A 22,800-nucleotide genomic window follows, 5' to 3' on the forward strand; every position below is an offset into this window, starting at 1 on the left:
CCGAATAACAAATTCAGAATGAAGAAAATTTGAATAAAATAAATACATTAATAAAGAAACCAGAAACATATTAACCAGAGTTCACACTAACAGATGACATTGTATCTCTCATCCCCAGGAGGGTGTCTATATCTATGGCCTATACTTGGATGGTGCTGCCTGGGACAGGAAGAACTGCCGCCTGGTAGACTCCCAGCCCAAGGTCCTCTTTGTCCAGATGCCAGTAGTCCACATGTATGCCATCAACTCCACTGCCCCCAAGGACCCCAAGCTGTACCAGTGTCCTGTGTATAAGAAGCCACATCGCACAGATCTCACCTATATCACTTTTATTGTCCTGCGTACTGCCGTCAGCCCAGACCACTGGACCTTGAGAGGTGTGGCTGCTCTCTGTGATATTAAGTAAACCTATTCCAGCTGTTTGTTTTTTGTTGATGTTTGCTCATTTTTTTTTTCCAGTTACGATGTCAGAAAAATATAGGGACAGACTATATCCAAGAGAATTCATAGAACAATGAGAATGGAAACACCTTGAAATTTGACTTCAAAGATACCAAGTATTTCTGCACATATTGATGTTAAGAATGAATTTTACACTTGTTGCTGTTCTTAATAAAATATAAAATACCTTATTAAACACTAATGAATATTTTTTCATAAAGGACTGGTAAAAACACTTTTTAGATTGTATGTTTCTATATTGTATTGTATTTTAAATTGATATTCAGCAATAAATTGTTAAATATAAAAAATATAGTCTTTATTGAGTGCTATATATGCACCACAATTTTTGAAATTCAATAAACTTAACATTCCCTGTCAATTTAGGCAGTTGTATCTTTAGGTTTAATCTCAGATGTAGACTAATAATGCTGCCAATCTAGAATAATAATGACTGCTGAAGGTCACATCAGCATTTCGTAAGTGATGCAAAATAAAGAAAATTAAAATTTGACAGGTGGGTCACATCTAGATTTGTCTATCTAGATCACTGTTGTGGCAATGTATCTGTCCAAATACCCATCTTTGGGTACAGTATGCACAATATATTCCATTTTCTGTTGCCTGGCATTGCTCTTAAAACTTAAAGGTACAGAATTAACAAAGTCTAAATTCCAAAGGAAAGTAGTTCCAAACACATTTGCAGCCTCAAAAAGTCTGATATTCAGTAAGGTGGACAGGCGGAAGTTTATTTTGTTGTTTTTGGCACTGGGAACTTGTTTTCACAAATATTAGGCACAAGATGTTCTTCAGGTCCAGGAAACTGGCATCATTCCTTTGCAGCTAATGTAACTGAGATGTTCTGAAAATTATAATTATAACTTTTTTATGTTTGAACAATTAAGGTTGACCATCCTGCTTTACAAAATAAGTTGGTATATATGGACAAAAAAGGTTTCTGAAAGTTATGCTTCCTTGATTTCACATTTTTATTACAAAAACAACTTTTGAAAAAAGAATATAATCAAATATGTAAACCATAACTGAACAAGAACAGTAATATCCTAATAATAAACAATGGACCAGAGGTAAGTGATTTTCCTTTTTTCTAGATTTCCATTTTTAAACTTTTCTGGGATAATTGCACAACAGCTTCAATTTTCAGGCCCCCCCCCCCCCCCTAAAAGTCACATCCCTGACACTAGTATGATATCCTTTGTATAAGATATGGTGTACAGACAGAATATGCAACATTGAGTTCTTTTAAATTTCAACTTCAAAAGGTTTTTATTTGTGACTTAGGAAAAACTGGTCTTTGCCAACTGGTATGGACTATTTTGAACAAACTTACCACGCATATCACATGAAGAAGTTACCACTGATGTGTTTAGTTCTGCCATCTTCTAACTGATAAAAGAAATTAAAACTATTAAGTCTTTAATGCCACAACAAGATGCTTACTTGCACCTTCTTAATAAATTAATTCGAAAAGAAGTAACAGATAATAAGTACAATACTAATACAAAAAATAATAAGGACAGCCAATGACTTGAGAATTTCAAAACTAAGACCTGCCAGGGAAAAATGACTCAAAGAAATTTAACAAGGTTTCTGCAAAATGTGTTTTTTTTTCTTTTTTCATATTGCATATTATTCCACGTACAATTGTTTGGTTCCCTCTGCCAGGAGCCACCATTGGAGTTCCATTGTTGGGACTGAGAATGTCCATTCCACTGATTACATCCATAACCTAAATATACACAGAAAAAACTGACATGAGATAAAGTTACGATGAAAAAGCATTCACTCTGGAACACCCACTCTTTTAGCCAGTATAATATTTTTAGTCAAAATATAATAAGAAAAAAATAATTGTTTTTAAAATCTAATAGTCAATAGCAAAAAGTCATTGGAACATTTGTTTATTATAAATATAAGAGAAATTACCTTGATTATTTCCCCAGTTATTGTTGTTATTATTATTATTGGACCACTCCTGTGAATAAGATTCATTCTGCCATCTGTTATTCCAAGACCCTTGGTTACTGTTGCCATAGCAATCTCCCTGTCCCATTTGTGAATTATACCCATAGTCTGAAATGAACACGAAGGATGTTTGAGAAGACTCCAAAGGAAATCAAATTATAATACGGCAGTTCATAGTTTCATTTCATGGGCATATAATATACATATATTACTACAGTAATGAATTCATACAAAACATTTTTTTTACTTACTTATTTATTCATTTTATTTATTTTATTTTACTTCTTTTTTTTTTTTTTTTTTTTTTGATTTGGTGTAAACATCACTTTTTCTGCAAAAAATAAAGAACTGAATCCAGTAGGGGTTAATTATATTTTAAAGAAGAATGTAACATGCATGCAAGACTTCATGCCCATTGATTGAAAATCAGATCATTACAGATTAATGAATAATTTCATGGTAACCATGATATTATGATAACAGTTATTTGGAGCTACTCAGAGTTCCAAGGAAAAGTGATCATGTTAGCCCCAGCTTCATGTAAAAGAAAAAAAGGGTGTTTGTAAGAAATGTGAGTGAGAAAGAATGAGATTATTTATTAGAGAGAGAAATAGAGTGAGTGAGAGTATGAGGGTGTGTAAGAGAGAGAGAAAAGGAGAAAATGTTAGAGAATGGTGCCATCGATTTAAGTACTATGTGATCATACTTAATGTGCTCTTTTATTCCATAGATAAACGTTACACACATACCTTGAGCATTTGTCCCATTCCTGTTGTCATATTCCCAGTTATTTCCAAAGTTATCGGAGGTAAAATCAGTCTCCTCCTGCCGTCCTTGATCCCAGTTATCTTGCTGATAATCACCAGAATAAAATTCACCATTTCTATCTAGTAGAGTTTTCCTATAAGGCTGCCTCCCTGAGCTTGATTTATTGTAGAACTGGCCTCGACCTCTACCTCGGCCTCTGCCTCTCCCCCTACCTCTTCCTCTCCCCTGTCCTCTGCCAAATATGTTGGATTGGTCATGCCATGTAAAATAAGAGCCCTTTGATTTGAATCTTTGTACCTTGTCTATTGCTTTGGACTCAAGAAGATAAGGCTTTTTGTATGACTTGTGTTCTTGTTTTTCATGGTATTGCATGGAACCCTTTTCTCCTTTGTAGAATTTGTGTTCGACTTTTTTCTCGTACAGTGTCTTATTTGGTGAATCTGAAAACTTTGAGTGAGAATTGTGCTTCTGATACTTCAATCCCTCAGATTTGAATTTTTTAGTTGATTTTGTATCATCAAATGATTTCCTCACCTCTGTTGATGAGGATCTCTCTCGTTCTTTTGAGTTGCTATCATAACATCTTCTTTTGGATTTTGGTGGATTATGAGTATCTCCCTCCTGTTCATTATTTTGATTTCTTTTTGACTGTTCGTTCTTTTCTGCTTTTGAAGGCTTTCTCTTTCTTCTGTTTTTGTGTTCATCATAAGGTGATATTCTTTCTGTCTGTATTTTTTCATGGCTTTGACTGTCCACATCTTGCATCATTTCTTGGTTTCTTACGGGTGCAACACCGGCTTTTTCACATTCATTTTTTCCTGGCAGTGCATTATCTTTCCCTCCATTCTTGGTCAGTAACAGCTTCCCTTCACTAGTGTCTGGTTTCTGTTGTTTCCTGTTACTCTGGGAATTATCTTGTGTTGCTGAGTCACTCAAACATAAAACTTGTCTGGAGATGGCAGGTGGGCTGGTTGGTCGAAATCCTTCAGTTGGTCTTTGAACTTCCAACTGTGTGGAACAATTCTGCTCACATTTCTCTAAATCTTCAGCTGGTTTCTCTTTGGGCAGTCTGCTTTTCTCTAGGTTTTCACACTGTTCTTGTTTTTCGGCACTAGCTTCACCTTTTGAAATTTCAGGTCTATTTTGCTGCTGATCATACACTGCAGAGTGATTTGATTTGCATTCACTATTCAGGTTGGCAGAAAGATTGTCAGAAACTTCACCCATAGGAGACTTATTTTCAAGCTGTTCATTAGATTTACATATGTTTACTGGCTGTGATGAAGCCTGGTCTTGTTCCTGTTGGATGGGTTTTGTTTGATCCTTGACCAATACAGGACCACCCCTAGTCTGTGGGATTTCACTCTGATCATCAACTCCACTATCATTGCCTGCCCCTACTGGGTTTTGTCCTTGTTCAGGTGAGCTTTGGACAATTTTCAAGTTGTGGTCCTTTTTTATTAAGGATACACCAATCTGTGCTTCACTTCGTATAAGAATGGATGAACTGGGGTCAGAGACTGGTTCCTCTGGTTGCCTTACTGAAGATTGCTGTTTCTCTGTATCACATGTCTCCTGTGTCTTAACTTGGTGTTTCAACTCTTCATCCCCTTTCTCTTCTTTCACTGTTCCTTGTACACTTTTGGACTCTGGTTCCAGCAACTTACTAGGTTGGACATGTTTTTTGTCATCACCTATTTTTCTCATATTCATTTCAACTTTTTGATCTGATAGTCTCAATGTGACTTTCTGTTGAATCTGTGCTGAGGCCATTCCTTCATACTTTCTTTGTGATATTTTACTCTCTTTGATCTTTCTCCTAAGTTTTTCAATTGGACATTCTGCTTTTTGCTCCTTTTTCTTTTCAGACTGAACAGACGGATTACTCCTGCTCTGTTTGTGAGTGGTGTTTTTTAAGTCATCTGTCCAAGTTCTTTTCTGTCTCGATGGTGTCATTCTGTTCATATCAAAGTCACTGCACCTCCTAGGTCTCCTCTTCCTGGGGTCTTCACCTCTATCATCGGTTACCTTGACAACATAACTTTTCATCCTTGCCTTGACCTTGGTAGGGGTGTCCGGGGAGCTCCCACATGTACTAGCGTGCCTGTTAGCTCCGCGGTCCGTGGGTGACTTTTCAATAGATGTGTTATGCCCACTGTCTCTCCTGTGGCATTTGGTTTCTGTGACTTGTAAGTGTTCATTAGGATTGGTTGTATTTTCAGCCTTCATCGCTGCTTCAGTTTTTTCCTTTGTGTTATGTTTTGTCTCTGACTGAATCAAGTCTTTGTCAGTTCTTTCCTTATCAGTTTTTACTTTTGACTTTGATATTATGTCCTCATTGGAACCAATTTCATTATTCTGTTCTATGCAACTATGTTTCTTTTCTTGATTCAGGGATTTTTCTTGTGCTTTATTGTCCACATTTGTACACTGTTTCTTTATACCTTGTTCTTGGTTTGCTGACAATTTTGGTTTGGCATCACTTTTCTGACTAAAATCATCAGAGTCATTATTAGTCATACCAGGTGATATCAAGAGGTTAGGAAGTTCCTTAGATATCTCCTCACCAGCATGTTCCATTGCTTCTTTTGTATCGCCAAGTGATGGTAGAATGCCATTTTCATTTTCTTCGTTATTAGACTTTGAACTGCAAGTTTTGCTCTCAACATCGTGTTCACTGTTTTCTTTGGATTCGTTTTCATTTGTTTCAGACAACGTACCTGCAGGCGAATTTACAGTTTGGGACACTTTTTGAGTAGACTGCACTTCCAAATCTTTCACTGTATCCAATGATAAGTTGTTTTCATTTTTCACGTCTGCATTTTTACCACAAAGAGCCTCAGTTTTCAGATCCTGCGGGGAAGACTTTTCTACTCCAGCCTCATGTCCTAGAGTAGATAAATCGCACCCACTTTTATTTTCATGGGGTAAGTTTGTCAAAGATGTCTCCTGTTCGGATCCTCTTGCACTACTGCCTACCCTCCCTTTGTTTTTGTTATCCAAGGGCAGTGGATTTTCATTGGCGACATCATCAACGTTAAATTCCTGGTTGTTGTTTCCCAAATTCTGCCAATCTTTTTCTTCTAACATATGCTCATTTTCATGATGAACCAAATTGCAATTGCAATCAGTATCGTTTCGTAATTCTATACAATGTGCATCTTCCTGGGTATATTGATGACTATCTACCTCCATCATTTCTGTTGTGTCAAAAAATAGCGGTGTCTCTTCATGTTCCTTGTCAACTGGTTTGAAAACCTCTCTCACGTGTGTATTTGTGATTGGCACTGATAGGTTTGGCAAACTTTCCTGCAGCAATGTACCACTGCCATCACCAGCTCTTCCTGGTGAATTCATCAGAGCTGTAACTTGACCAGTTTCCTTTTGCCTGCATTCCACCATTTCTGGCGACTCCACCGGTGGCACTTGTTTGCAGATATATTTGTCAGCGTTGTCTGTGTTATCAGGCGTCGGGTGTACACCAGTTGTGTTGTTTTGTTCACTGGCACTAGTCTCGTGTGTTCCCCTACACGTCTTCACTCTCTTCTTTGATTTAACATCTCCGTTTCCTAACTGAACAGAGTTTATAGTGTTGTTCTTTGTTACTGTGGTTGACTTGCTATCTTTTGATTTCAATGAGAGCACTTGTTTACACTTTTTTCTTGAGGTATTCTTTAACCTTGTCTTCCTCTTGGTTTTCGGGCTATTACGTTTGGATTTTACAATAAGCAAATGCCTGTTTTTTCGCTTAATTTTCATCTTCGTTGATTTCTTAGTTCTTTCTCTTCTTGTGTTCTTCAGATCGGCATTCTTTGTGACGGAATGCAAGTCTTCACTCTCTTTTGAAGTAATATTATTGACGTCGCTTTTTAATGTTTTATCTTCTCCTTGAGTGTCACGAACGATGGAGTCCTGGGCAGGTGGTGAGCTCGGAAAACCGTCATTGCTGTTTGATGTCGGCGATAACAGACCATTGCCCGCCCTGCTCCAACCTTTTCTAAGAGAATACTTCCACGCTTGGACATCTCGGGCCCACGGACAAAAACGAAATTCACTTTCATTGTAATCTAACTTCAGTTTCTTTGGACTGTGTGACGTACTACGTTTCCTTGATTTCACAGATACCTGTTTAAAGGTATTTCTTGTGATGGCGTCTTTTGAGGGCGTGTCCGGATAAACGTCCTTCACTGGAGACACCTTGATGCGTGTTTCCTTGGGATCGCTGAGAGAGGGTACGGTCATGAGCGCAGTCACAGTGGGCGTGGACGGTGGGTGTGGTTTGATGGGCGTGGTGGGCGTGGCCTCAGTTGGATTATCCTCTGTAGGCGTGGTCTTGATGGGCGTGTTCTCGCTGCCCGTGTTCATTGTTTTGATAGGAGGACTCTCTGCTGAAAGACTTGCATGGATATCATTTGGTTGGCAGCCGTCTGGAAAAGTATCATTTGGAGAATGCTGCACAGGAAGAGTATCAGTTTTCGGTAAGTTAACAGAAAGAACGCCTTTTTGGGAAGTGACACTATAATAGAAATTATCTGAAGGCTCTTGTTTAACATTCACTGGGATCTCATCCACTGTCTGTGCTTTGATGGTATCAAGAGTTTCAGACAGTCCATCACGAGTTTTATCCGACTGATCTTTAGAATTGCCCGCCTTAAAATCCGTCGCCATTTCAGAATCATTAGGCTCCTTCTTAATACTCAGTGAAGTCACAGATGCTATCTGCAAAGGTAACTCATTTTGTAATTCTGTCGTTTTGTCGGCCACCTCTGAAGATTTGTTCGCTGTGTTGACGTTGGCTTTGGAAACATTTCCATCCTGACTGTCTGGGGGTTCTGTCTTTATCTTAATGGTTGGCATAGCGACGCTTGGTCCGGTGGTGAGACCAGAGGCGGGTGCCGGAACTTCAACAATTCCATCTAAGTCTTCAGTGCCCAAAGTCCTGAAAGACCCGTCTTCAATGCCGTCCGACTTCAAGCCGTGCATGTTTAACTTGTGTAGCACCATGCGTGCCCTACTAACGGCGGAATACCGGCACCCATCAACACCGCATTTCAGGATTTGGTGGCAATCTTTGAAATGTTTCAACACGTCGCACATGTCCGTTGATGAAAACTGGCAGAGATTGCAGAAATTCTGAGTTGTTCCTAGGAGAATCACAGCGTCGGGGTGAATGGACGTTCCTGACTCCTCTTCCTTGGTTGTGCCCTCCTTTTTGACAACACTCGGTAACTCCTTTTTGATGGGGACTGGATTTGAGTGTCGAACACTGGCTAGCCGTTTTAACACGTCCGTGTTGATTCCGTTAAGGCCGTACAGTTTATTTTTCACGGACGCTTGATCCAGTAACATTTTCTCTGACTTGGCCATTTTTAAAATGGCCTCGGAGTTAATGCCGTTCTTCCCGCGCAGCCTGTGCATGTTTAGCGATGTTTCGAGGCTCAAGATGTTGGTTTCATCTACAGGATCATTTACAGGATCACTGGAAATAGAGAAAATGTAATATAGTCTATTTAAACGGAGAAAAATTAAGACACTCTATGTAAAGTCTTACGCGACCTTCTACACAATAGCTCTGAAACAGATTGCACATAAAGGTGATTCAGTATCGATAAATAAAATAACGAATGATCATTTTAAAAACTTGAAAATCAAATTGCCAGATAATCTAACAAATTATGGTATTAAAATCGACACAATAATCCAACCCTTAAAAGTTTCAAACCAGATATATTTATGGCAGTATTATGTATGAACTCATACTATTATTACAGCATGGTCTCTCTGCTGTAAGTTCACTAGTCTCCCCATATGTGGTGCAGACTTTTAAGTTTGCAGTTTTAAAAAAACTCTCTCTGCTTCCCTTCACACATGGAGACCCTGTGGTATGTAATGGATCCCTATGCAATGTGACCTAATAAAGTGAGTGTTCTGCCCGGTCATAAGCATACGGAATTTTTGTACTGCAAGAAAGCTGTCAGTTTATTTTGGAGTTTTTTTTTCCTCTGAAGGGGGGGGGGGTGATTATAATAACAACTATGTCAAATTAAAATTCATTTCCCAATAAAGGAAAGTCCCCGAAACGCAACAGAGACGACGTGGCATTTCATTTTGCGTTGAACTGTAGACGTGTATCAAACCTTCATCATGAATACATCTGGAATCAAGACAACCGTATGCCGTCTGTAGCTTATGAATAATACTAAAAGATAATTCTTCATATCACCATGTGAAAAATAAGTATGAATAATTTATTACAGACAATAGAGAGGTCTGGTCATAGATTGTAATCGTCTTTGGATGGCGCGTGGAGATAAGCTGATACTAATCAGCTCCGCGTTCCTAAATTTAAACTATGCCTCTAATATGGTATCAATTAACTCGGCTATTTTTGTTGTGATTTTTTTCCGGGGTCTGTGGAAAAATAGACGTCGTGAAGAAAAATGATTTATATAAAAAAACCAAAGAGCATTTCATGGAGCGTTGCAAATGAAAAGGTCAAATTAAAAAGATATTTACTCTGCGTCACAGCCTCCCTGCTTAACCTTACACCAATTCATAACGCCGGCGTTGTGATTGAGTCAGTATTAGATTTCCTCTCACAGCTTTATCAGGCCATTGAATCGATCTATTGTTTAATACATACTTATCGGTAGAATATGTGTCGTAACTTTAAACGAACCTATTTCTTGGATTTACATATCTCATTGTGTGAAATCAACCATCATTATTCCAGACGATAAGCCCAGATAGAAAAAACGTCACGATATGTAATTTTGATATATTTAGCTCATTGTTTCAACCAGTTTGTCTCGTGTTAAATATAATTTAATTTTCACGTCTATCTCTCCGGGCTTACCCAACGGGGCGTCCGTACCTCCATGTCGAGTTAGAAATAATTCGCTGTGTTCCTTGGTTATTTTGCAGGTGAAATAGACAAACTTTATTAGCATATCTGTGGTTAAGAGCGGTTATTTGTCACCAAAAATCAGCAAAAGAAATTAGCTCAGAAATTTAATTTCCTTGGTTGTTTGCGTTTACGTGATTCACCTGAAGTCAAAATCTCCCTAACATTCATTTATAAAAATTTTCTTTTGACAGCGACATTTACCACCTTGGGAAACATACGTTCCAAAACGAGTGCATATTAAACTCAAGTTCAACAAAGTCCAATTCAGACACATTTGTATAAACAATATCAATCAGGCCCTTGGGTTCACTGTTCACATTGGTTCACAATCAAAAAGAAATCTGGAAAAGAGACTACGGACGAAACAGTTGAGGATTTTCTATCCTTTCTTGTCGTGATATATGACATCTATTTAAACTGGATACAGTCCATAAAAAAGATTATGCAAAGCTCTAAGAGAGAGCGTACCTAGCTTTCTCTGGAGGACGTGATGAGACAACTGCATGCAAGGATTTCTCCCTCTACAATAGATAAATCGTCTATTTCATGCAAATATACAGTAAACGTATTCTTGAAGAAATCCCATGAGCATAACAAGTTTGCGTGTGGACGTAAAATTTTGTGAGCAGAAAACAGAAAACAAACGGGGAAAATTATGGAAAATATAGACTGCCCCCCCCCCCCCCCCCCCCCCATCACCATGAACGGTACACACGCGAATATTCACGGAGAGAGAGAGAGAGAGAGAGATTCAAATAAGGATTTATAGAGTTTTCAGTATTGAGGTCAGCATTCATACTTCCATTATAAAACTATCGCATACCAACCTTCTACGGTCCTTCTCCCTCAGTTAGCGTTGTTCCTCCACATTCTCTGCATACATACGACATTAGATCATTCCCCAATACGTACATTATTCTCGGTTCACAAACTTGATACTCATAGCGAGCGTTGGAGAGAGAGAGAGAGAGATCAGTGCAGCCGTGTATTCTCTGTAAATCCTGGCACGATCAGTTCATACATCACAGGTTGAATGCCACTTGACCCACTGCCCACCACAGGTAATTACAGCAGGAGACTTGATGAAAAGGTAGCCGCCTGTAATTACTCCGCCACATACTCGCGAGAATGTACCCCCTCACACGGGGTGCTGATCCTAGGCTGCAGTAGCCTCTGCTACAGTCTCGTAGTTAAAAACATTTCGTGCTGTTTGAGCATCCATCCCAAGCAGCAGTATTGGTCGTAATTATCATATATATATATATATTGATAATGAGAGAGAATATGAGAATATGCTACTTTACTTATCCGACTAACCTCGAAGTCTCGCTGGTTTGATTTTATATTTAGTCCACAAGACATTTGACTCTCTTGATTATTTCATTCCTTGCACTAAATTCACGTAAGACATTATCAGTTTTAGTGCAACGTTCGTGTGCGAGCTGGGAAAGAAGTTAATTAATATTGCCTTACAGCAGGATTCTGGACTATTTTGTCGGCTTTGTACCGTTTGCACTGGTAATGAAATAATTGGCACGCTGTTTATTTGACGTATTGTGAAGTACTAATTCCAGCTATTAAATCTCAGCAAGGTTAGTGTTTGTTCTAATTGTCACATTTAACGCTTTTCTTTAAACACAATAAAGACAGACCTGCTGGGTCGGGATAAACCTTTTACCTGCACCAACACGCCTGATAAATGATCTTTTCATTAACCTTTAAAGATTATATATATATATTACGTAACTCGTACATAACACGCGACTGGTGCACATTACGTGTTTTATATCCACTTAGAGGCTCCTTTAACACCCTCTGGCTTTCTCAAATCATGGAAATATATCTAAATGTGCTTCTATGTTTTGACACTCATTAAATTAATTGAATTATATATCAAAATATAGTGATCAACAGCATCGACAACTAATTAGTTTTTTCTGGGGGAGAGGGCATTTTCAATGGATTATTGTCAAGTGCCTTTACTGACTTTACTAACATTAAAATAAAGACAATAGAATTCAAAATTCCGTTCAAAATAAGTATTTTACACGATATGCTTTAAGGAACAATTTCATTGATATTATTTGCACGTAATGGGATTCCTACTCTACACACACTAATGTAAAATGTCGCTGTTGATCTATTTAAAGCTTAATTCCTTGTCGCATAGGTATATTACCCACAAGTCATAAGAGTTTCAACGAGTCGTTTTACAGCTACTCACACGGCGCCTTTCCTGCTGCAATATCCCCGACCTCAGCTGATGCTAATGTAAAATGTCGCTGTTGATCTATTTAAAGCTTAATTCCTTGTCGCATAGGTATATTACCCACAAGTCATAAGAGTTTCAACGAGTCGTTTTACAGCTACTCACACGGCGCCTTTCCTGCTGCAATATTCCCGACCTCAGCTGATGCTGCCTTCCTATCCGCTGATATCTCTGTAGAAATTTACGTAACCTTATAGCCTAACCGAAGTTAAGTTTAAAAACATTTTCATATGGTAGATGTCAAAACAACAAGATAACTGAAGAGTTCAAAAAGCAGCGTTCAGGCTTTCTCACAGGCAGGATCAAGGTTACGTCATCTTTTTTTTAAAGTCATTTCAGGCCCTATATTCTTTACTAACTTCTCCCCAGATTAATGATGTCTGAGAAACAGTTTTATCCAAAATGGGCCGCGTTGTAAGTTATACCATTACGAGACTTTACCAGAACAAAAATAGCTCATCATTTACTGAAAGATTAGACACAACGCGAAGGGTCTTTTTACAGAAATCAGGACAGAGATATTTGACCTCAGGATGTAGTTGATGGCATCAGCAGCGTTTATTTTCGCGTTCGTCAAGAGTAGTGTGGGATAAAGATGTTGTCTTTTTGTCAAAACGAGAAAGAAAAAAATAATTGTGGAATCATACACAGCGCAGAGCAATATGACCTTCCTATTAATTCTACTGTAATATCTCTAGCACCGTGCTTGTTATCAAGTGGTTACCTGGCAAATAGTAATTTCAGTTAATAAAGCAATTCGAGAACAGTGTCAATTCTATTTTATCTAGTACTGTTGTTATAGTTGATAAGAAGCAGCGGAGCAAAGATGGAAGATAGCGGGCACAAACAAAATTAGCTTTTTATCCGTTTTCATTTACTGCTTTTGTAGATTTTATGCCTTTGTGAGTCTAGAACTTGGGGAATAAGTGGAAGATTTTGCAAAAGCACAAATTAATAATCTCATTGTAAAAATACACACTTTAATTGACATAATTTGAAAAAAAGAACAAATGTAAACGCACATGAATACGAACTCTAAATACACAAACATATGTTATAAACATATACGATCAAAATAGATTAATAATTGGACCATAATTCGGTTTTATTCTTTTCTTTCTGAAAATCCGTTTGCATTACCAAAGTCGAAATAACATCCGTTGAGATCCGTTGGTATATTCCGCCATGACGCACTGACAGTGGTCAAAATGTCTGATTCATGACTGCGATTGTATTGTCATGACGCACCACCAGTGGTCTAAACGTCTGTTTCATGGTTGCGATTGTATTGTCATGACGCACCACCTGCTACTTCTTACCGAGGCGGTGCTTCCTCTTTGAGTGCTTAGTGTGTTTGGAGTGCTTCGTAGGTCTTGTTGGTGGCAGCGAATGCGGATGTGATGGCCAACCGGATGCAGTGTTCTGTTCCGGTATATGTGGGCTGTGACGGTGCGGGCTATGGCGGTGTGGGCTGTGGTGGTGTGGGCTGTGGCGGTGCGGGCTGCGGGGACGTGACCGGGGGCCATGATGACTGTGGTGATGATGCGCTAAAAAAGAAAACATGGAGATGAGGGTCACATTTAGATTAGTAGGCCTACTCAATATTTATTACTATATGTAACACCTACCTGATACAAGCATTGGTTAGTTTTTGATGAAATGGCAATTGATGGGTATTATGAGAAGAGAACAAGTTTTATTCAATGATGATCTAAGCTAGGCAAATTTACATCCCTTCAGGATGGAAGACAAGATAACGAGAGCCCCACATGTGACCGGCTACTGCGCCGAACATCAGAGCACTTTTGAAGTTGCAGTTACTTTTACTTAAGAAAAAAAGCTAACAAATTCCCGGAAATTTAAACGTTGGACCTTTTTAATAACAATTTTGACTCATCCTCGAAATGGAAAGGGAGACTGGCGGATTTTTCTCATGACAGTAAAAAAACTGACAAATAGAACTTCAGAGAAGATCAATTTCTCCATTGTTTCGCAGAGGGTATACCTTAATGATAACGGGAACATTGCTGAAATTTACAGGAATATTCAATTTTGCTATATAAACCTCTGTCGCACTTTGTATGCTATAAGATCTACCTACCGCTCACGTAGGGATTGTAGCAACATTCAAACAACACGTGCAGCACAGGAAGTGAAGTGCTCGCGGTCCCACACGGGAAGTGAGTGGTGCACACGTCCTCTTCGTCACACCGGCTACGGAGTAAGTCTCTAGTTTCTGCGGCTGAACTGCATGTGCCGTTTGTACAGACGAGAACGTCGTGGATCTGGCAGTAATAGGAAGTGTTTTTAAGGATTATTGAACTTAGCAGAATCATATGTCAATACGGGCAATTATCAGCCAATATGTTATATGTTCTTTCTTTCGCCCTACAAAACAGTATTTGACGGATTACGCTAATATTGACTACTACTACTACTACTAGTAATAATAATAATAATCAAATGTTTTAGTAAAAAAGAATTGAATTATAAAATTGCTCTTTCACAAAACTAATGACAGAAGTGAAGATGCCCCCACCCTGATAATGCTGGTGTAGTGCTGCTGGTCACATGACAGGTCTAGCAGCGCCTCCCTGCGGCAGTCAAAATGGACGTCGTGTTTTGTTGCTGAAATATGGAGAACTCGTGGGGATAGATAGTATTACAACTACATGATCGGCAACGGTTTTGATCTTGCAGTTTCTGACATACTTGCGTACAGTAGAGACATAACTCGACAACTGCGCCAAATTTTGCTTTTTAAGATCATATTATCATATTTCCGTCTGATAGCTATTTCTTAAAATTTTTACATCCATATTAAGATTGTTAGTTTTGTTGCTATGGTGATTTGAATTTTGGATTCAATTACTACAGAACCTTATAGGGAATATAATCGTTTTTGCATGTTTTTTCAACTTTCTTCACAGATGAACTGCGTTCAAAGCCCATGGTCATCAGTACATATGACAGATATAGACGAAAAAAAAATGTAGGTACCCCCCCCCCCCCCCACACACACACACACAGGCGTGCGCCTAATTCTTTGCAATACCCAAATGTTAACAAATGGCACAAAACTGGATGCAAATGTGAAGGAAATTGTCATTTTTCATTTTATTTTTTAAAACTGAAATCCACCATAGGATATAATACTTTAAGAAATAATAATATTTTTAGAGACTGGTTTTACTTTGAACTTACCCCAACAACAGAACACATTACAGAGCTGTGTCTCCCGTAGATGTGTGCCGCATTTAGTCGGGTTAAGGCAGCGTCTAGTTCTGGATTGGATACCACCGTCACAACTCTCGGAGCAATTACTCCACGGCGTCCACTCCGTGTAAACGGTATCTGAAAAAAAATTAAACTTAAACTTTTTAATATGAATAAGGAGATCCCAAATCATTACTGTCACAGAAGATATCATTTTATGATTATGTACAATGAAATATTTAATCCAACTATTTTCAAACACTTCGGATGAACATTTTTGTAATAGACTAAACGCAAAATTTACCAGGCACAATTGTTTCGTTTATCCAATGTCCTAGAGATCGATGTAAAAAATAGGTAAAAATCGAGCCAAACCTACCCTCGTCAACCCAGCCCTCAACAGTCGTGCGACAGATCATGTCTCTGAATTGGCGCGTCTTGTCCTTCAGCTCACTAAACAAGTCCACGGCCAAAACGGTCTCATTGACCGGCTCTGTCGCTATGTACTCTAACTCGGTCATATTATAATCGGCAACACCTATGGCAATAACTGTGATGTTGGCATTGTGAACCTTAATTAATAGAAAGGAGAACGGTTCGATTAATTTTCACATGAAAATGGACTCTCACACATTTTATTTGTAATTATTTTGTGTTGTACATATCAATTATACTTTTGCCTCCATCTATAAAATAGACTCTTTGCTGTAGATGTACATATTACCGGTATCTTAATATAGTTTATGGAATTATTTTTTAGTTATTCTGCAACTTATGTATTGCAGTTCTCGTTTAATTGTCCAGTAAGGTTTGAAGGAGGACACCTACCAAGTCAGCAGCAATAGCGGTGGCCTCGGGATCTGTAGAACCACCGTCTATAACGAGCACGGCCACGTCTTGCACATCAGGTCGATCGCCGTTTTCTTCCTGGAGGATATCGTTTCTGGATAAAATGAAAGTTTACTACAACCTTATTAGCCATTTCATACGCGTGTTGTTCTTCCCACTCGTCCCATTTTATTACATATACTAAGATTTTTTTATTTTTGATACTTAGAAAGTATTTTGAAGTTAGAATCATGATAAAGTATGCAGATTATTTTATTTCACATTTCATTTGTGATTTTTAAGTTTTTGGGTCATTTTTTCCTTTGAAGAGATCTGCTTCAAGAGTGAGTTAGGAGGGGGTAGGGTGAGACGTTATGTTGAAAAACCAAAGCTCACAGCAGCGAGTTCAACGCAGTATCTGAATTGGTGAGTCCTCTCTTGTAGGGAATCTTGTCTATATTTTGGATGAGCGTTTCGAAATCAAGTGTTGTGTTGAGATGGAATTCCACCTAGAAATAATTAATAATCAGTAATTAACAAATGAAAAACAAATGTCTACAAAATATTTTAAAATATCTCATTTGAGGATCAACTTTGTTGTTTTTATCCTATCAAACCGTCACGTAACTTACATTGGCGTTGGAGGAGAACTGGATCAGGCCGTATCGTATCTTGTCTTCACCAAATGGTAGCGTTTGTACGGCCAGTTTGACGAAATTATTCAGAACGTCAAAATGTTTATGTTTCAGACTCCCACTGCCGTCCAATAGAAATACAATGTCAGCCGTTGGGTCGCACGCTGAAATAATAAACATTATAAGTAATTCACAATCTTAATTTTTTTACGGGAAGATCTTTACAGTAGAAAAGTGTGGTTTTGCGCATTTCATCGTTTCAAGACCCAATCACTTTTGAAAGGAGTTTTTGAAGGAAATTATTTTTGAAGGATATTAGTCAGGAAAGACCAGTAGGATATAAAGTTGTAAAAGCCTGTAACCACCTACCTTGACAAGGGCGTGATTGGGTTTCCATGCCATAGCTTCCGGGAACCGGTTTCGCGTACTCTCGGGTTCTCGTTGCAGTGCTGTCCTCTGGTGAGCAGTGCGACCACGTGCTCCACGGAAAGACCTCATTACTGCACGCCACAATGATGCTGAGTAAGACGTCAGTGTCGTCAGTGACGTTTCGATCTGGGGTGCAGGTAACATCTATGTTGTCAATTAATGGTCGGGGAGCGCCAAGTTTTTTGTCTCTAAAAAATGTGAAATTTTATTAATCGGAAACATTTAATTTGCGATGCCCTGTAAAATATCTGAAAAGTAGGCCTATTTATTGTCTCTTCTTAATTACCTAAGGATTCAGATTTTATATGAAATTATCAAGTACTTGGAAAGATGCTGTTCTAAATTACATCTTAAATTGTAATTGTCAGTCTTTTTGAATCAGTTTATGTCAGCAGTAACACTCGTGGTCGTAGCAGAAGTAATAGTTCCTACAGTTTTAATGACAGTGCGAGTTATAGCAATATGGGTATTTTTATTTAAAAATAGCACCATGGTCCATAGTTAATCTTTAACCGAAACTTTTCTGACTGGAGCTTTAGGACTAACACGGACCGGCGTCTTCATTTTCAAATTTACCACTCGCGCCCGCTTTCCAAGATGGACATCGGTGGAGATTTACTGAAGTGCACAGGCTCTTTATGGGAAAACCAACTGCTCTTTCCAGATAAAGTAAAACACGCCACTGTAGGAGACATCGCGATAAGTGTGCACACAATAAAATACATGGAGGGAAGATTTGAAAATGAAGATGTTGGCTTCCTTCGAACCAGAGGCTCCGGAATCTTTCGCCTTACATGTCTTCAGAATAGACCGTGCAGCCGACTATCCGAGGGGCGACGAAGTGCTCTGGGCAGCCAATAGATGGCCTCAGTGAGCTCTCTGGATCCGTTCCGTTTACTCTTTCAGTAAATTCTGTATAGCTGTATTCTGTGATAGGGCTCTGTCTGTTTACCCTGTCAGAAAACTTTGTATAGTTGTATTCTGTGACAGGGTTCCTTTCTGCACACGTGACCACTGCCTAAACAGAGTCAAATAGTAAACGTGCTGGTGTCAATGAAAAAATAATAAAAAGTTAAAAGTCAACAAAGAGAGGAAGACATTGGCTTTGAACAAAGAAACAAACAGAAACTGGAAAGAAAGATAGATAGGCCTACAGTTGAACAAAATACAAAGGGAGAAGAAAATTGGAGAGATGATGAAAATCAAAATACTGCACCTTTATTTTTTTCTGCGACTTGGCTTTGCCGGGGGGGATTTTGCCAACTTTTTTTCCAGCGTAGTACGCATAGCAAAATGCAACCCCCGGGTGGTTGGAGCTAAAGCGTAGTCTGGGTGAACATTCGCCGCCGTCATCTTCTGTGAAACATTGACAACTTAGGGCAAAATAACCATCAGGGCACCTCACGGTCGTCACGTTAGATAACTGGAGTTCTCCAATAACCACTGAAAGTTTCGATAGACATAAGAGTAATGCTAAGTGCACAGAACAGCGAGATATAGGCAAGTTTCTGAAAGTCCATCTTTTGCTGTACTCGTTTGAGTTCTTTGAAATATATCTTGAGGCCTGTTTACCCAAAAAAAAATTTGAAAATTAATATCGACAGTTAGGGACCATTCCCAGGCCCTATCGTACTAACTGTGGATCGATCTATCTCCAAGGGGATTCTTACTAAATTGCATTCAACTTAAGCGGTTCTGATGTCTGGAACGCCTTCTGAAGCTGTTGGGGGTAATTAACTATCGTTTAGCAACTTCAGTGGGCGTACCAGACATCTAAGCCGCTTAAGCTGATTGTTATTTAGCGAGAATCCTCTCGGAGAAGGGTCGATGCTGCTAGATCGATCTAGGTAAGGGAATGGGGTCTTAGTTCCAAATAATGTACAGCCTCTAACCTTCCATATCCAAAATACTGTACGAATGGAAATATTTCAAGTTCACGGTTTTTTTTTTCACGTGGACTGATGTCGGTTTTTAGTGAAATATAGAACGACTATGTTTTCACATCAAGTAAAAAAGCTTTTCTAGCGCAGGTTGTAACTTTGTTTCTAAAACAGCATAAGTATAGAAAAACAGATCTTTGCAAATGAAGAGAGGAAACATTTAGCAAACTATATTTTTTGACTGCCACTTTAAGTTTCTTACAGAACGAGACTAAAATCACACCAAATGCAAATATGCACACTGAAGAAAATGAAAATAATAGTAACAATACTGAAATTAATAAATTAAAATTCTAAATGAATGATAAATCTTATTAGTAAGAGTGAATAAATGAATAATATTATAAAGCACCAATCAGTCGGGTTCCATGACTAATCTCTCACCATACGTCCCATCACAGTCTTCTTTCACTCCGCTTGCCAACCCTGACCCCGGGTCAGGTATTCCAGGCATCCCCGTCTCACCCGAAAATTTGACGTCAATCATGTTGTAGTCACGTGATGACCTCCATATGCATTCATCGGTACTGCTGATGTGGGAAAATGCTTTGCAACTTGGATTCTAAAATATAAAACGCTTGACCAGTTGAAGCAGCCAAAGTTTAACAAGTGCAACAAGTGCAGTGTGTAGTCAATCCTGTTCCGTTTTATTTTTTAGCAAGGGTATGATTTTTCGTTGACGTTTATCTCAAACTGTGTGCATGACTGTGAAATGTCTGCAAAATTTGAACATTGTAACAATTTAATAGTACCCTCAACTAAAAAACGACGGTCATCTCACAATATTGAAAAAATTTAACAAATGAAGAACAAGGAAATTTAAAAAAAAAAAGCAAATTACAAAAAAGGCACGCATTTTATAAAATAATACCTCACCCATCACCTAAGATATCTTTAAAATATGTCAGACAGTTTCCAAAACTAGACCTCCTCTCTCATTATCACCCCCCCCCCCCCCCCCCGAACACGAATAATATTTTGAAAAGGCATGTTTCATGAAGAGACATCTCGTCACACCTGTCTTTATAAAACACCAAGTAACTTTTTTGAAACAAAAATGTTGGACCATCGCAGCGTACGTATATAGGTACCTACTTTACTGCATTCCGCCTCGCAGTCAAAAGTCGTTTTTATGTTCGTTACTATGGTAGTGTCGTGGGTCTCGATCTCAGTAGTAGCGATCACGTGATCAGGCCAGTGGTGGTAGCTGCATTTTGGTATTAACTCAGCGTCCGTACCTGAAACTAAGGTAAACCTGACTGAAAAATTGACCCCTCCTAAAAAATGATAAAATGAAATAAAATAAAAACACTCTACACACAGTTATTGTATTCCATAAATGCATGTATTAATTTTTTGTAGGTTTTAACAGCCACTGTCCACTGATATGGAAGGCCAACTCCATGGTATTTACCCACCAAAATGAATATTCCCGGGGAAATAAGCAATTTTCTCGTACTCACAAATCATTTATCTGTCCTTTTCTATACTTGGATTCGACCTTTAATTAAATTTTTAAAGGTTAATTTAGTTTAAAATGGCTGGTCAGTCACTATAACCAGCTACCGTTTTCCTCAGCTCCGTTGAAAATATCAACATCGGGTACGCCCCAGAAAAAAATTAAGGAGTTAAATAGTTTTAATGTGTATTAGGTAAGGTTTTATAAGAAGCTGTGGATGTCAAAATAAGCACTTGTGGATTTCCAAACCCATGGAGTGTACCTTTAATGTGAATAATCAAACATTATTAAATTATTGCTTCAGTCCTACCCCTTTACGATAGACTAACGCACGTTGTCCCTCTTTAACATAATATCCGAAATTTGCGGCTCAAGATGGAGATTGTGAATAATTTGGTTTGTGCTCAAATATCTTACCTATTATAATAATCCCAAACAACAAGATCGGGGTGAACTTCTGCATGATCTTGATTCCTGCAAAAACGAAACCTGGATTTTTTAAACTGAAAATATTTAAAATCTGTTTTTATTGATCCAAAATTGGCAATCAGATTCTACCAACCTACAGTGCCTCTCAAAATAAACGTCATATTTAGAGGTACATTTCACTACAAGGTTACTAAACAGTTAGTTGTCCTTTTCAATAGACTTTGTGACAATCTTCTGCGATGAAATGGAGCCTTGTATCAGCTACAGTGCTGCTGATACGGCGTAAAGCAATCACAGGGACTCTCATTAACTAACTATCGCACGAGCACACACACACACACACACACACACACACACAGTGACACACACCAATATTTATTCAATTGATTATGGATACCAACATGACGAATGTTATACTACAATGAATCTCTAACTCAAGGACGAACTACCAGTGATGACAACTTATCACACGCCTGATTTTACTTCTTCTGTCCCAGGCTCACTTAAATGTTATGCAATATTTCATGATGAAACCAGAAATTCTCATTTGTTTGTCTCCGACCCGCTTTCGAATACGTTGGGATTTTAGTTTTCAAAGATGAGGACATGTTTTTGAGCGAGATAAGACACGAGTCAATACTAAGTAGCATAAATCAATCAGCAAACTTAGGAAGATTATGAGTAAAACACCTACCCGTCTTACACCAAGGCGACCCCCCTCACTGTCATGGCGCCACTCCAAAATGTGACGGACGTGAAATGAATAAGCCACGCCCTCGTGTCAATTTGATACGCACCCCACGTGACTCAGATTCTGATGTCTGACCAATGAAATAAAAGGACCAAAGTCTGCGAGGGGGGGGGGGGGGGGGGGGGCAAACCAAGTTACTTTAGGGGTTCATTGGCGAGTGTTTGCCTTTTATTTTCTCCGATGATGTCATAACAGCCAAACCCAATATAGAGGTGCAAAAAAGGTCAAGTGCTTGGGTACGATGAAACTTTTTGACAAATTTTCTGGGGGAGATACGTTACATAGTATTTGCCATGACTAATTTACCATGACTGAATCACAACAAAATATTTCGGAACGCGATATTAAAATTGAAATTAAATGACCCGATATATACGTTACAATTTAGGCTCCTTACATAATTGTAAAGACATGGTAAAAATCAAGAATTAAAATTAAGATGGTGGTGGGTATTTTTTCTATACACATTTATGTTTTAAAAAATGAATAGAGGTTCGAATTCATTTAGCATGTGAACTGGACCTCTATATTGGGATTTGGTGGTAAGAGTCTTACTATATCGTCAGTCAGCGTCTAGATGAGTACCTCTGGAGACATTAATACCTGTTTAATGCAGTTGCTTGCCAGTAGATTGTAGGGTTTCAACAATTGCCCTCTTATGTATTTTTACGGTCTAGAATAAGGTACAAGACAATAATAATAATAATGATAATAATAATAATAATAATAATAATAATAATAA

At 38.5% G+C, this 22,800-nt stretch overlaps 3 protein-coding genes across 5 annotated transcripts in view; 1 reads left to right on the forward strand and 2 right to left on the reverse strand.

Annotated features, from left to right (window-relative positions):
• LOC106178862 (dynein axonemal heavy chain 8) overlaps positions 1-1,259 on the forward strand; it is a 72,317-nt gene extending 71,058 nt beyond the window's left edge. For both annotated transcript variants that reach the window (XM_087018687.1, XM_087018686.1), the window contains one exon: positions 119-1,259. In XM_087018687.1, the coding sequence (XP_086874813.1) occupies positions 119-406 (288 nt within the window). In that variant the 3' untranslated portion in view covers positions 407-1,259. The remainder of the gene's footprint in view (positions 1-118) is intronic.
• On the reverse strand, positions 746-11,190 carry LOC106178860 (uncharacterized). Of its 2 annotated transcripts, XM_013562213.3 has the most exons (6): positions 10,930-11,186; positions 3,177-8,674; positions 2,389-2,535; positions 2,105-2,191; positions 1,793-1,848; positions 746-1,303 (listed from the first exon to the last, which is right to left on the reverse strand). In XM_013562213.3, the coding sequence occupies exons 2-5, from the start codon at positions 8,611-8,613 to the stop codon at positions 1,829-1,831; spliced, it is 5,691 nt and encodes a 1,896-aa protein (XP_013417667.2). In that variant the 5' UTR covers positions 8,614-8,674; positions 10,930-11,186; the 3' UTR covers positions 746-1,303; positions 1,793-1,828. The 2 variants fall into 2 exon arrangements, with proteins under 2 accessions (XP_013417667.2, XP_086874814.1); XM_087018688.1 differs by lacking the exon at positions 2,389-2,535 and having other exon boundaries at positions 10,930-11,190.
• A 2,139-nt stretch (positions 11,191-13,329) lies between these two features.
• On the reverse strand, positions 13,330-22,103 carry LOC106178851 (uncharacterized). The gene is made up of 15 exons (XM_087018154.1): positions 22,002-22,103; positions 21,296-21,352; positions 20,515-20,663; positions 19,804-19,981; positions 18,696-18,922; positions 18,274-18,497; positions 17,420-17,667; positions 17,048-17,214; positions 16,812-16,924; positions 16,416-16,530; positions 15,967-16,159; positions 15,576-15,725; positions 14,911-14,999; positions 14,473-14,656; positions 13,330-13,918 (listed from the first exon to the last, which is right to left on the reverse strand). The coding sequence occupies exons 2-15, from the start codon at positions 21,339-21,341 to the stop codon at positions 13,680-13,682; spliced, it is 2,322 nt and encodes a 773-aa protein (XP_086874280.1). The 5' UTR covers positions 21,342-21,352; positions 22,002-22,103; the 3' UTR covers positions 13,330-13,679.
• Positions 22,104-22,800: the final 697 nt, after the last annotated feature.

The sequence above is a fragment of the Lingula anatina genome, chromosome 7 (assembly GCF_051362555.1).
Source record: "Lingula anatina isolate TDL-2025a chromosome 7, LinAna3.0, whole genome shotgun sequence".
Classification (NCBI taxonomy): Eukaryota; Metazoa; Brachiopoda; class Lingulata; order Lingulida; family Lingulidae; genus Lingula; species Lingula anatina.

Excerpts from the sequence above, each read along its gene's own strand:
- LOC106178851 (XM_087018154.1), bottom strand. The coding sequence starts at position 21,341 with ATGCAGAAGTTCACCCCGATCTTGTTGTTTGGGATTATTATAATAG. Across the intron at positions 19,982-20,514 it reads GCGAGGCGGAATGCAGTAAA|AATCCAAGTTGCAAAGCATT; the intron begins GTAGGTACCTAT and ends TTTATATTTTAG. Across the intron at positions 15,726-15,966 it reads TGAGGGCTGGGTTGACGAGG|ATACCGTTTACACGGAGTGG; the intron begins GTAGGTTTGGCT and ends ATTTTTTTTCAG.
- LOC106178860 (XM_013562213.3), bottom strand. The coding sequence starts at position 8,613 with ATGCACAGGCTGCGCGGGAAGAACGGCATTAACTCCGAGGCCATTTTA. Across the intron at positions 2,192-2,388 it reads TAACTGGGGAAATAATCAAG|GTTATGGATGTAATCAGTGG; the intron begins GTAATTTCTCTT and ends GTGTATATTTAG. Across the intron at positions 1,849-2,104 it reads GCAGAGGGAACCAAACAATT|TTAGAAGATGGCAGAACTAA; the intron begins GTACGTGGAATA and ends TTCTTTTATCAG.